The sequence below is a fragment of the Mchenga conophoros genome, linkage group LG12, assembly GCF_057382185.1.
Source record: "Mchenga conophoros isolate Kocher_MC1m ecotype Shallow Benthic linkage group LG12, M_conophoros_male_GT1.1, whole genome shotgun sequence".
NCBI classification, from domain to species: Eukaryota; Metazoa; Chordata; class Actinopteri; order Cichliformes; family Cichlidae; genus Mchenga; species Mchenga conophoros.
The window spans coordinates 32,145,236-32,158,997 of record NC_140537.1 but is presented as its reverse complement, the minus strand read 5'-3'; the positions used below and the strand labels follow the sequence as shown (position 1 = coordinate 32,158,997).

The window sequence follows — 13,762 nt, the reverse complement described above, 5'->3', positions numbered from 1 at the left end:
CTATAAAAAAGCCATGTGTAAAGCCAGAACATCTCACTATTCATCATTGATTGAAGAAAAAAGAACAACTCCAGGTTTCTCTTTAGCCAGGCTGACAAAAGGTCAGAGCACAGTTGAGCCAACCATTCCTTTAACGTTAACTAGTAATGACCTCATGAATTTTTTCACAAATAAGGTTTTAACCATAAAAAAAACAACTGGTAATCATTAAAGCATCTAAGTAATCATTAAAGCATCGAACAAATCATTAGCAGGGGAGTTTTTTTGGGGGGGGAGTTTCAATCAGGGTTCACAGCTCATTACAATAGGGAAACGGCATTAACGCCATGGGGATTATAGGCACAGTGATGCTGTGGTTTGAATCATATCTATCTAACACACTCTTCACACACAAAGGTTAACTATAGAGCTCCATAGGGTTCTGTACTGGGACCTATTCTTTTTACATCATACATGCTTTCCTTTGATACCGTCATTAAAAGCCATAGCATACATTTTCACTGCTATGCAGATGACATCTAACTTTATCTATCTATGAAGCCAGATAACACACCTCAATTTATTAAACTGCAGGGATGTCTTAAAGACATGAGGACCTGGATGACCTCTAATTTTTCTGCTTCTAAATTTAGATAAAACTGAGGTTATTGTACTCACCCCTAAAAATCTTATCTAACCAGATTTTTACTCTGGATCGCTGCTGGTTTACTTGCCGTTTCTTGGGTACTGGTATTTAAGAGTTGAATAGGAGGAAGAGCCTTTATCTTCCAGATCCCTCTCCTGTGGAACCAGCTCTCTGTAGGGTGGTGATGTGTTAGCAACTATTAAAAATTCTCAGATGCAGAACAAATGAAAATATTTAAAGAAAAAAAATGACACCCTTGAAACTTGCCATATATCAGGACTCTTGTGTCTTCAGTTGTCTCTTCCCATAACTCATCATTTCTTCCAGCATCTTCTTCATAACATTATAGAAAAGCTGCTCACTACCCCCATCGCCCCCACCCTCCTCTAACTTTTGCAATTCTTCTGGGACTTTTTATTGCTGATATTTTCGTGGTTCATTTGATGTTGCCATTGTGAAAGTGTGTGCATTTGCATTGCTTATAGTTCCTTAGAGACAATGTCAGATGGAAGAAAAAAAAAAAAGGCACACAAAAAGAAGAGAGTATGGGGTTGTTGACAGAAAATTTGCATTAATGGTGGCTTGACGGTCAAAAACATTTTTTTAAAACTGTGAGGTCAAGTTTGTGCACACTCAGTCATGCATGAGATGCTGCATCTGCTTCGATGTACCCAAGATCAATTGTACTTTATGTTTTGTTTTTCTAAATAGCCTTTTGGTTGTGCATTTGGTTGTGTAGATAGACGGATAGAATACTGCACACTATTTCAGTCGTTTCTCTTCCAGATCAATAAACACATTCCTTTTTTGTTTCTTTCTGAAGAACAACTTGAGGAGGATAAATTGCACAATAATGGAGGTAAAGTATTGTCATCTGAACTCAAAAACACTCATTTTGGCTGCTCACTTTCAAGTATTTTTTTCTCTGTTGATCTTTCTCTGTCATTCAGCTGAAAGTTTAGTTTTAGTAAAAGTCAGCTTGTGTTTTAACTCATGCAGCTTTGCCCTGTTCTGTTCTTGAGCACTTTTCCATTTCTCATTCTCTTCCTCCATCAAGCGATGCTTAATCTGCTCCACACCAGCATATTTGAACACCACTGCTGCTCGTGTGCTCACATCAGATAATGGAAAAAATGTATTTTTCATTGCTCAGATGAATGCAGTTAACTTGTTGTAAATATATTCTTTGCCCTAGGACTTCATCAAATGCTTCAATTAAGACAAAAAATGCTTATGGATATTTTAGTATTACACGAAGAACGTGCTTAGTTTAACTGCACCATTTTATTGCAAAATGCTCAAATTACAAAAAAATAACTTCTTCCTTTAATCTAAGTTGTGTCTTGATATACAGACAGTTTTAGTTTTGGGTTCATTTAAAAAAAATGTAAGTATTTTTTGTTTTGCAGAGCAATGTTGCATTTTAGTTTTTCATGGGTAGTCTTTTACAAAGCTGTGAGAAACATGAACAGAATTCCATTTATTATTCCATGTAAAATATATTGCACACAGTACTATGCAAAAGTCATGAGTCACCCCTCAAACCTTTGTTTTTTCCATGGAGTTTTTAGTGATTTTTAAGAATGGTCTTAAGCTATAGTTATTCAGGGTTTTTTTTTTTTTGAAGATCTTTAAATTGGCTGTTTTTTTCACTCATTTTCAGCGAAGTTCTTGTACTTAAGTACACAAAAGTACATACAGTCATGTAAGGAAATAGGAAAAAATCCAGGAAAGCACAAGACCTGACAGAGTCATCAGTTCAGTGGCAACAGAATTTGAACACGTTAACTCAAATTGTTAGAGGTACAGAGCGAGTCAAGAAAGAGGTACAAGAGTGAGTGTCTACAGCCGTCTATAAACATGTTGGAGACTCTGTCATGGTTTGGGGCTGCGTTTCAGCCAGTGGTGTATTTAATGTTTTTTGGAATTATGAATGCGGAAAGTACATTCAGATTTTGAGCCAACATGCAGTACCTTCTGAACATGGCCTTAGAGCTGTTATATATCAGCTTTATTTTTCATCATAACAGTGATCCCAAACATACTGCCGAAGCAGTAAAAGCATACCTGGATAGAAATACACACAATGGAACATTATCAGACATGGATTGGCCTCTCCAGAGCCCAGAGCTCAACATTACTGAAGAAGTGTGAGAGTGGAGCAAAAAGCAGTCACCATCCACAGAAGAGCTTTGAATGTCCTTCAAGAAGCCTGGAGAACGATTCCTGAAGACTAACTGCTTAAGAGAGTTCAGGCTGGGTTGAAGAATGAACATGAAGCTTGTTTTATTTGTACAAACTCTGTTTTTGCCTTATATCTTTTGATGTTCGTTGTTGGATGAGTCAATGAATCACTGCACCTATTCCACTTTTTCCCAGCAAAAAATAAAGAATTGAGGGACGGCTCAAGACTTTCGTACAGTACTGTAGGTGGATATTGAATTGTAGACGGATATCTCCACACCTGGACAAACGAAACCAAAACTATTTGCATGAGTTGAAACCACTACGTGCAGCTAAAATATGTTATTTTGTTATTTTTGTAAAATTGTGAAAAATGTATTTTAGCAACATGTTACAACCAGATGTTTGTCTCTGTCTTTGTGGACTTTCAACAGGGAGCCAGACCAAACAGGACTGGTCCATTCAGTGGCCCACATCAGAATCTGGCAAAGAAAACACTCCGGTGTGCCAGCCAGAGGCCAGTCAGTGGATTCGGTTCCAGCTCTCTCAAAGCCCCAAAGTCCAGTCCAAGTACAACCAGCACATGTGCCACAGCCCACAGGCCCTGGCCCCCCCTTTGTATGCCGATCGACTCACTGTCGACAGCCCCTCTTCAGGGCTCTTCCCTCCCTTGGACTCTGGTCATCGCTCCCTGCCCCCATCACCCCGCCAGAGGCATTTTGGTCACACCCCTCCTCGGACTCATTTGGTGGTCAACACCATGACCCCACCTGGCACTCCTCCCATGCGGCGAAGGAATAAGGTGAAGGCCCCAGGAACACCACCTCCGCCAAGCCGCAAACTTATCCATCTTTTGCCAGGCTTCACCGCTCTGCACCGCAGCAAATCCCATGAGTTCCAGCTGGGGAACCGCTTGGATGACACACAGACACCAAAGTAAGTTTTGTGCTTCTCTGGATTTTTAATGGCAAATAGTGGCAGCCATTTTGGAGCACTGTGTGTGTTTTTGAGTGAATACAGAGGTTATTTTACTTCTAGGCTTCAGAAGTTGGTATTTACATTTATCATTCCCAAACCATGGGAAAAAACAAATTAAATGTTATTAATGTATTCCAAAGTGTTTTTTTGGAATGTTTGCAAATGAGCCTCTATATGGAAGTTTTGGGCATTAGAACCAAGGATTAAATATCATTTAAAGAATTCTGTGACTAAACAATAAACAATTAAGGGCTGATTTATGTCAAGTTAATCCACTGAATGAAAGTATTATTAAATATATAATTTTTGCCTGTGACTTTACTTTAGACACTATAGTTTACCCTAATAAAAATAAGAAAGTAGCAGAAACAACATAAAGACAATAACAAAATGTAACCATCTGTGATTAAAACACAAATAGGCAATTCCTTTATGAGTTATTATTACCACATTTATGGAATGAATCACTGTATTTTTCGGACCATAAGGCGCACTGGATTAGAAGACGCACTGTTTTCATACATAAGGCGCACCGCATTATAAGGCACATTAAGCGAAACAAAACAGTCAGATAAGTCAAATTTTACTCAACTCATTCTTCTTGCTCCCTCCACTTCCGTACCATTGATTCATTAATGTTGAATTCTCTCGCAGCTGCTATATTCCCATGTTGTTGCAGTATATTAATGACTAACCTCGTATTGTGGATGGATTATCTCACTTGTTCTCTTGACTGAAGTTTGGTCCGTTTACAGCATCCTGCCATGCGATTGCATTTGTTCCTGACCATCGGGAACCCTCACGTTAACTTTTATTGAGTGGAAAAAAGTTAGCATTATTCCTCCAGCTTCACTGTTTATGTTATGCTAACATAGCTGTGTGCGAGCGATCATGTAGCACATCATTATATACCAGCTAGTCCAATTTCAGTAACCCTACAAACATCACTGCTGTTTAGTTTTCTGTCTTCATGTATGTTGGAAGTGATAGCAGAGCTGTACGTTTTAATTTTTTCAGAAATCTCTCAGTCAGATCATGTTTAGGTGCACAGCAAAATCTCCAGTGTTAAATTAACACTGGAGAGTGTCTATATGGGTCCACACCTCTGAGTGTTAAATACAACACTGTTGAGTGTTAAATTAACACTTTTGACAGTGTTATATGTTTAAAAGTAACCTAGTCAGTTTTGAAGATTAGCAAAGACTAACACTGAGCAGTGCTGATTTTCTAACACTGGAAAATAACTCAAAATGTTAGAAATATTCCAGTGTTAGAAAATCAGCACTGCTCAGTGTTAGTCTTTGCTAATCTTCAAAACTGACTAGGTTACTTTTAAACATATAACACTGTCAAAAGTGTTAATTTAACACTCAACAGTGTTGTATTTAACACTCAGAGGTGTGGACCCATATAGACACTCTCCAGTGTTAATTTAACACTGGAGATTTTGCTGTATGGAAACTAGCGAGTTAACTTTCTGCTAACTTCTAACTCCGTTAAATTTAATAAATTCTGTTTTCATGGATGCCTGGATGTTAAACTTCATTGTTACACCTGGTAAAGCAGCAACACTGATCATTTTATTAAAGATGAAATAATTTAGACAGTATTTAACTCTCAGTGATGCCACTGCTCGTTTAACTTTGGGACCTGAAGCAGACTGAGTTTTGGACCCAGATTACTCTGCGAGGCTCTTGACTATGGAGCCGTAATGCTCCGACAATCCATCAAGCGGTGCAGCTTCGTAACTTCCCAAAGTCATACTAAAACATTTTTTGACAGAATGTGTACCACATAAAATCGGTTCGAGGTCTGTAAGCATAGAATTCATACATAAGGCTCACCGGATTATAAGGTGCACTGTCGATCTTTTGTTGTTGAGAAAATTAAAGGATTTTAAGTGCGCCTTATAGTGCGGAAAATACGGTAATTGAAACTTTTACACAACAGTTTTCAGCACAGCATGAAAAGAAGGGACTTTACACCTAGTATACACTTGCAGCTGGTGCACACTGCATTTTGGTGTTGTTTTGGTTTGTCATGCACTTCTTGATTTTTGTTACCTTCATGAAGCAATATGAGTCTATGACTTGCTTTGCTTTGTGTTGACTTCTTCTGCTGCTATTTTTTGTTTCCGAGTAGCAACACCTATCATTCAGGGGACGAGTCCAGTGTGCCCTGTGCGCCAGTTTAAATGCTTATGAGGCTGTGGTGAAGTCACAGTTGGCGCATCCAAACCTATATACTAAGCTTACTAGTCAAAAACATATGGATTGCAGCTGTCTATCTTGAAAGTCTGACCAAGATCCTACATGTGTCATTATATGGCACCTGAAGTGTTTTCAGTATTTTTTTTTGTATGTTTGTCAGACTTAAATGTTTCAGATAATCAAACAAATGTAAATATTATACAAAGATAACACGAGTAAACACAAAATGCAGTTTCTAAATGAAGACGTTTATTTAGTAAGGGGGGAAATAAATCCAAACCTACATGGCCCTTTGTTTGCAAGAACTGACAATGAGTCTTTTACAGCGCTGTGGAGGAATTTTGGCCCACTCATCTTTGCAGAATTGCTGTAAATTATTGTATCTCTCATTTCTTCCTGAATTTCCTTTGACCCCGCCATAATGTCTGGCTTTTGAGTATCTTTTAGTCTACTTCACTTGGTCCTATTTCAATGATTTCTTGATTGTCAGATATAATTCACAGATACAAATGATATGGGTTTCAAAACTATATTATGCTGTTTTATAGACAGTCAAAATTTGAAGCTGTATGATACCATAGGAGATAAAAGAATTGATAATGTTGCATATTCACACATCTACTTAAACTGATAAAGGCAGAGGGGCAGTGTTACATCTAAGCCATTTAAAAGTATTTATTTTCACAAATGTGAAAACCTGTGATAGGGTTTTAGGGATTTAATCAGTACCAGGAGAGGAATGTTAATATTATATTTTGTTTGCAAGGCAGATGATGATGGATCAAATGCAGAATTAGGTAAGGCTTTGTTTTAATTTAGGTTTGAAGCTTCATGGCTTCTATTTCACCAAATTGTTTCAGTGTAAAAATGATCTCAGTGATAATAGTCTAAGGTAGCGGTGGTCAGTTAATTTCAGTTGAAGCCCTGCCTGAAGCAAACATTCAGAGATGCAGTCCTGTCCTCCCTCTGCTCTGTACTAAGTCTCAAAATGTAATTCATTCTGATCCAAGAAAGGAATGGCTTAGAAGGGAGGTTAGGACCATACCTTTCCTTTAGCAGTTTTACTGGAACTTAATCTTCCACCAGACCCCAATCAGATTAATTCCTGGGAGGACATCATTGCCTATAAAGGACCACCGGCCTGTCGGTAGAGATAAGGGGCCTTCGGGCTGAGTTCCTGACTGGCCTTCCCTATGTCTGGTGCTATGCTGATCAGATTTGGTCACAAACAGGGTCCACCACTGCTTGGTAATCAGGAACCAGAGTCTGCCTCAGGAGAGCTGCTCTCATTTTGATAATACCATTAGATGACAGTGCCCCATCACTGCTACACTTGGTAAGTTAATATTTTAGAGCTGTCCTCTGCTTTTATGATGGCCATCTGGGTTATATGTGGTATGGGCCTGGATGTACACAGGGCTACATCCACAATATCAGTGGGCATGGCTGTGTGTATGTGTGTATCTGCTTGGTGACGACTGGATCATAGCTCCAGTGAATAGGCTCAAACGGCATTAGAGAATTGATTACCGGTCCCAAAGCAGTGATAAACTGCAGACTGTGAATTGAGCCACTCTAATCAATGGAAAATGTATGCCTGGAAATGTTGCAACTCATTGAGACAGGGCAGATTTGCTGGCTTCTCTGATAGCTTAGTACCTCTCCTAATACATCATAATTGGATGCAGAATGGTGCTGGCAAGCATCAGGTTGGTTTTTCGTCTCTGGCGTCTCTTGTTTCTTTTATGTCTGTGCAAGGAAGTAGTAGGTGTCAGTTTGTTTTTCTCTTCCTTGATGCAAAGGAGACTGAAGACTGAATCATACAGTTTGATTATTTCTTAAATGCTGCATCACGATTCGTCATGTGGTTTTTCACTTAAAGATTTGGGAAGATGAGAATCTTACAAATATTCCACCAGAGGGAAAAACCTTGATAAAAATACGTAAAATATCACACAAGTTTTTTTGGTTTTTTTTAAGCTAAATAAAAAGCTTTTTGCTATGCTCTTTCCATACTTCCCACATTGCCCCCTGTTACTAGGATTTTAATAAGTGCATAGTGCTCCTTGGGTTCTCATTTTCTTGTGCTTAATTGCCTGGCAATGTGGCCAGGACGCAATAGGCAGGGATTACCCTCTGACCCCAAGAGACATTATTCTCCCTTCATCTTAATGAGATATGGGCTAATTTCTCATTATCTAATTTCTGATTATCACTGCACAAAGACAGTGCAGCTGAATGTGCAAGACTGCCCCCCCCATACTTTGTTGAAAGAAAACTCGAGTTTGGTTTTGACAGATACGATATGATAGATAAGGGGGGTTTCAATGTGTGAAAATGTGAAGAGTTCCTCTTGCTATCTTTTTTTAAATTTTTTATCTTGGATGCAATCAACTATAACCATTAACTCAGAGATAAAGATTTTAAAAAGGAGATAAAACATGGATATGAATGGAAAGTAATCATATTCGGCTTTCAGCATTTTTCCACTCATGTTCATGGTGTGTTGTCGTCATCACAGTGTGAAAGCAAAGTTATATTAATATCTGAGTGCTTTCAATTTCAAGATATGTTTAGTGTTATTCTTTTTTGGCATATATATCATCTAAAATCATTTAGAAATGTTTTTGCATTGTACACGTTCTCTAAAGTTGGCTTTCGAAGCATCTTCTATCCTTTCTAATGTATATTAGCCTCCATTTCCACGTTTTTTATTTTTTCACACGATAGGTTTGAGATACTGACATTTTTGCAATCATGGCTTGAAAATTTATTCCGAATGCTTTTTTTCATCGAAAAGCTCAGCAAATACTGTGGTCTGCTGGTGTGGACGCTCGTCTTCTGCTTGATAGCTTTGTCCTTCTTGGTTTAATGTGTTTGTCTGTGTGATAATGTGTTTTCCTTTCAGCTTGCAGTGAACCACAGGATGGTTTCTATCCCTCCATAGAAATAATGACCAAATTGCCTCCTTACCGATGTGTATCTATGAATTCAAGAAACTCTCACCCTGGAATGAAACCGCTGCCAATTTTGCAAGTCATAATGCATGAGAGAGGGAAACTTTCTCCTTTTGGGGAAATTGGAGTCTTCTTTCTCACCACCTGTCAAGTGCTAGTCCAAATATATTCAGTCTTGTGTAGAAGTGATTTTGTCCTGTGTCTCTTGATGCAGATAGCTTGCTAGCTGCTCACTGCCTTTACTTGTAGGCGTTTTCAACTGGTAATAAGGTCATTTTTGGCAGCTTAAAAAACAGAAAGCTCTAAGGATGCTAATGAGGTGTCGATTCAAAGCAGAATTATTAGAAAACCAACTCATTAACATTACAGAGAATCGTTTTGCTAAGAGGTATGGCTCAACAGTGATATAAACATTACCTTCCAAGAAGAATTAAGGATGGAAAATAAGTGTTTTGCATTTTAACAGATTCAACACTTTTGCATTCCGCAGCTAATAGGCCATTAGATCAAAAAATGTGTGCCGTTCATGGACAAACAACAATGTTTAAATATGGCTGCAGCTGTTGTCTCCAAGAAGAGACTTTTGTTTTGCAAAAGGAAGCCACAAAATGAAAAAGTGTGTATCAAAAACAGGCAGATGTGTTAATGTGTAAATGATATCAAGCTAAATAGAAACACGTCTTAATTAAGGTAATAATTTCATTATGCAAATAAAAGACTAGGGAGGCACTGCTCACAGACATTTAATAATTGTTCTGTGAATACAAAGAACTTCCTCCAACTACTAAAGCTTTTTTGAGAAAAAAAAGCCTTTATATTATTTATTTAAAAAAACAAACAAACAAGCACAAAAAACCCCCCAATTAAATGCTGCATTGAAAATGTTTAAAATACATCACTAAATTCAGTTCAAACCAGTCTTTTGGCATCATGCAGTGACGCTAAGATGACATTGTAGTTGCATTTAAATAAGTCTTTCCGATAAGTTGCACTTCATAAAAGCAATCAAATGGAACTCCCACACACTGTCTCGCTTACTGCTAGAGTATTAATTAAATTACGTTTCGGTCTGTCTGACCTTCAGTCAGGTGCCCAAAGATTTTGTATCAGATCTGCAGTGAAGCAAAAGCCCATCTTTCAAACTAATTTTGTCACAGTCTACGGCAGGGAGGTAACTGAGCGATCAAACTCTTTTCCAGGCACAGGGTAGAGAAAAGGACACAGATGTGGATTACTTCTTTGTATTTTCACCTGTATTGCTGCTTCGTTTGAATGAAAATTCAATTACTGTGGTGATTAAATACTAAAAAGTGACTTGCTCATGTTTTTCTTCTTCGAGGTTTTTTAGTAAATGACAGATTATGAAACCTAAGAGTTGAATTGAAACCAGGGACTGGTTGAACAAATTAAAGTTTGAATATTTTAGGACTATGTATGTTTGATTTTTTTTCAGTATTTATCATAAAATAGGGGGTGCTGAGTGGTACCAGCAGCCCAAATAGACTGTATGTTACTCCCATTTGAGAAACACTGCTTTAATGGAAAATGAAGACACAATGAAAATCATGTAATGTCTCTTCACATCTTTGGAGACAGATGTTGAACAGATACCTTTTCTTCTTTTGTATCTACGGCTACGGCTCTGTTTTATCAGTGTAATGTACAAATAGATCTTCAGGCATGAATTTAACAAGTAGAATAATCATGACAGTTAATGCATGATAAGCATGGTACTTAAAAAGAAGTGACCTTTCTATTACCGTGAAAAAGTTCAGATCTACATTGACATCATATTTAGCCCTAAAACATTTTTTGCATTTGTTTCACTTTTTGAAAACAGATATCTTAGTGAGCAAACCAAAACAGTTGTTCAAGCTGAAAACAATCGCCCGAAGCAAGAAGAGTTCAAGTAGATATATTAGTTTTACAGTAAACTCTCCTGTTTACAGCTTTTTTTTCTCTTCTATATTAATTTGTGATGACTACAAAGTAGCAAAACGTATTCCCTCTCCAATAATTAATGAGTTTATTCTTAGCATAAAAAAATATGCTGAGTCCAGGGATGGTGCCAAGTTTAGGGGAATTAGGGAAGTAATTAGTTTGAAATTTGTCGGAGTCATTCAGTGTACACTATGTACAACAGTGTACAATAAATATGCATATAGAGTAGAAGAATACAGTGCTAATATTAATTTTCATTTGTTATGCTGCTTTTTATCATCACGAGCAGATGTTTCCTTGCAAGTTTCTTGCTTTAGACATGACATAAATAAATAAATGATCAAAATACAAAATGAATTAACCTCCCAGCTAGATACATTACCAGTTTAAAAACTTTGGGACTTGTGTAAAATGTAAATAAAAACTGAACAATGCAATGATTTGCATATCTCATAAACCCATGTTCTATGTTCAAAAAAATAGTTTTGAAGATGTAAGGTCCTAATTTAAAGGAGCACACTTGGTTAAAAGATCAGAATGATAGGGAGATGCTAACCCATTTAGTCACTTAAAAATGTTAAAATCTATTCAAAAACACACTGGGAGCCAGTGTAAAAGGGCCAAAATATTGTATTGTTTGCCTGTGGCTGTCAGGAGTCGAGCTGCCACATTTTGAACAAACTGTGGACAAGAGGCTATTCCAATAAGCAAGAGTGGATGAAGTGAAGTAAGCAGAGGAGAGAAACTTCTTATCCTTCACAATTTATATTAAACAGCATTTCTTTGTTTTTCAAATGTGAAACAGCTGTGAAAAAGCAGCCTCACACCCTTGCAAGGATGTTTGGGAATTTTCCAGAGTGAAGTTCAGAAGGTCTGAATAGAGTACCCCTTCTGTTTTTCACTGATTCACATTTAAAAAATGTAACAGCATCCACAATTTTATGTCAGTGAGACAGTCCAGCAAGACATTTTGAAATCAATGGAAGTAACACATCTGCAAAAAGTTGGGTCATGGCCATATTTACACCTATGTAGCATCCTCTGTTCTTTCAGATTGTTTGAACATCTGGGATATGAAGAGACCAGTGGACTTTTGCGAAAGGAATATTATCCCATTCTTTACTGATAGAGAATTTTCACTGCTCAGTCTTGAGTCTTCTTTGCTGTATTTTTTGTTTTGTGATGTGCAAACAGTTTTAATTTGGTAAAAGGTTTGGACTGCAAGCAGACCATTTTAGCATGTGGACCCTTCCACTATTAAGCCATGCTGTTGTAATAGATGTAGTATGTGGTTTAGCATTGTCTTGCTGAAACATGCAAGACATATAGTATATGTTATGCAAGGCCTTCCCCCTACTATCTGGATTAAAGCATATGTTGCTGTAAAACCTGTATATAACTTTCAGCAGTGGTGATTTTTGGAAGAGCTCCTGAGCCTATCCACTGATTTCCATGACAGAACTGTGCCCATTTTTATGCAGTGCAGCCTGAGGGCCCCAATGTGTTGTTTGAGACGTATCGCTCTCTTCAAATTCAATATGTGCTAATATTTTTAATGAAAGAGTAAAATGTCTCAGTTTAAACATTTAATGTATTCCGTGTTCCTTTATGTTTAAAATATGAGTTTATGAGGTTTGTAAATCATTTCATTCTGTTTTTATTGACATTGTTCTTCATGCCCTAACTTCTTTTTTTTTTTTTTTTAGCTTTGGGGTTGTAGAAACCATAATATGCTGCCTGTCTGTCAAATAATGTGTACTTGATGTCAACACATGCAGCTTGGAAACCCATTTTTCAAGACAGAATTTTCCACGGAGAGGGTTAAAGAGCACCGCTGTATCAATACAGCGGCAATATTACTGTTTGTTTTGCTGTGATAACTGAAATGACTCCTAGTGTTGCTGGTAAATTGCCATCAAACCACTGTTAACCTTACGTGACATGATTGAATATGTGCAGCATCAAAATCAATTTTAAATTACATATCAAAAAGAGTGGCTCACCAGAGGTTTCTGAATTTTCTTTTTCAATCGGCCTCGTCGTGCACATATATCCTTGAGAGACAGACATAGATAATTACATTTTTCGTGTTAGCATACTTAACATCTTGTCAGCTAGGTAATCATTTTTAATGACTCCATCATTTGCCCCTTCATATACAAATCTGACTTTGAAATGTGAGAGCTGGTTTTTACAATCAGTTTCTACTGACCTGACTGAAAACACAGACTTCCACAAACATTGTAGGTGATGCTTACACACACATCTCAAGTGTTCTAATCACTATTTAATGTCTTTTACCTGGATCTTCTTGTTGTCACTGTTAAATTGAGACACCTAAATTGTTACCGCTATCAAATAATAATGATTTAAAGATAATATAGATTATATTTTATAGTATCTTTGCATTTATTACAAAGAGATACTGGATAAAAGGGGGAATGTGGGAAAATACCCTTTTTTGCCTTCAGAACTGCTCAGTTCTTTGTGACAGAGATTCAACAAGTCACAGTAAACAGTTCTCAGAGATTTTCATCCATACTGGTATGTTAACATCACAGAGTTGATTGATATGTTTTTGGCTGTGCATCCATGATGCCAGTCTCCTGTTTCCAAAGGTGTGTTGCTGCAGCAGACCCCACCCCCTGGCCCATGGACCGGTACCGGTCCATGAATCATTTGGTACTGGGTCACGAGAGTTGAGGCTTCGGTGTGAAATTTATGGTTTTCAGGGTTTGTATCGTTATTTTGTTATCGTGTTTTATCGTTAACTCGGTTTCCTTGGGTCTTTTCCCGTGTGTTATGAATAAATCTTCTTTTTTTGGTAGTTTTACTTTGTTGCATTAATCCGCGACACCTTAAAGGCT

At 37.5% G+C, this 13,762-nt stretch overlaps 1 protein-coding gene across 3 annotated transcripts in view; it reads left to right on the top strand.

Moving 5' to 3' along the window:
* ksr2 (kinase suppressor of ras 2) overlaps positions 1–13,762 on the top strand; it is a 118,094-nt gene that overhangs the window by 28,298 nt on the left and 76,034 nt on the right. For 2 of the 3 annotated variants that reach the window (XM_085295289.1, XM_085295288.1), the window contains exons 4-5: positions 1,449–1,484; positions 3,244–3,745. In XM_085295289.1, the coding sequence (XP_085151415.1) occupies positions 1,449–1,484; positions 3,244–3,745 (538 nt within the window). The remainder of the gene's footprint in view (positions 1–1,448; positions 1,485–3,243; positions 3,746–13,762) is intronic. The other variant, XM_085295290.1, reaches the window with a different exon arrangement.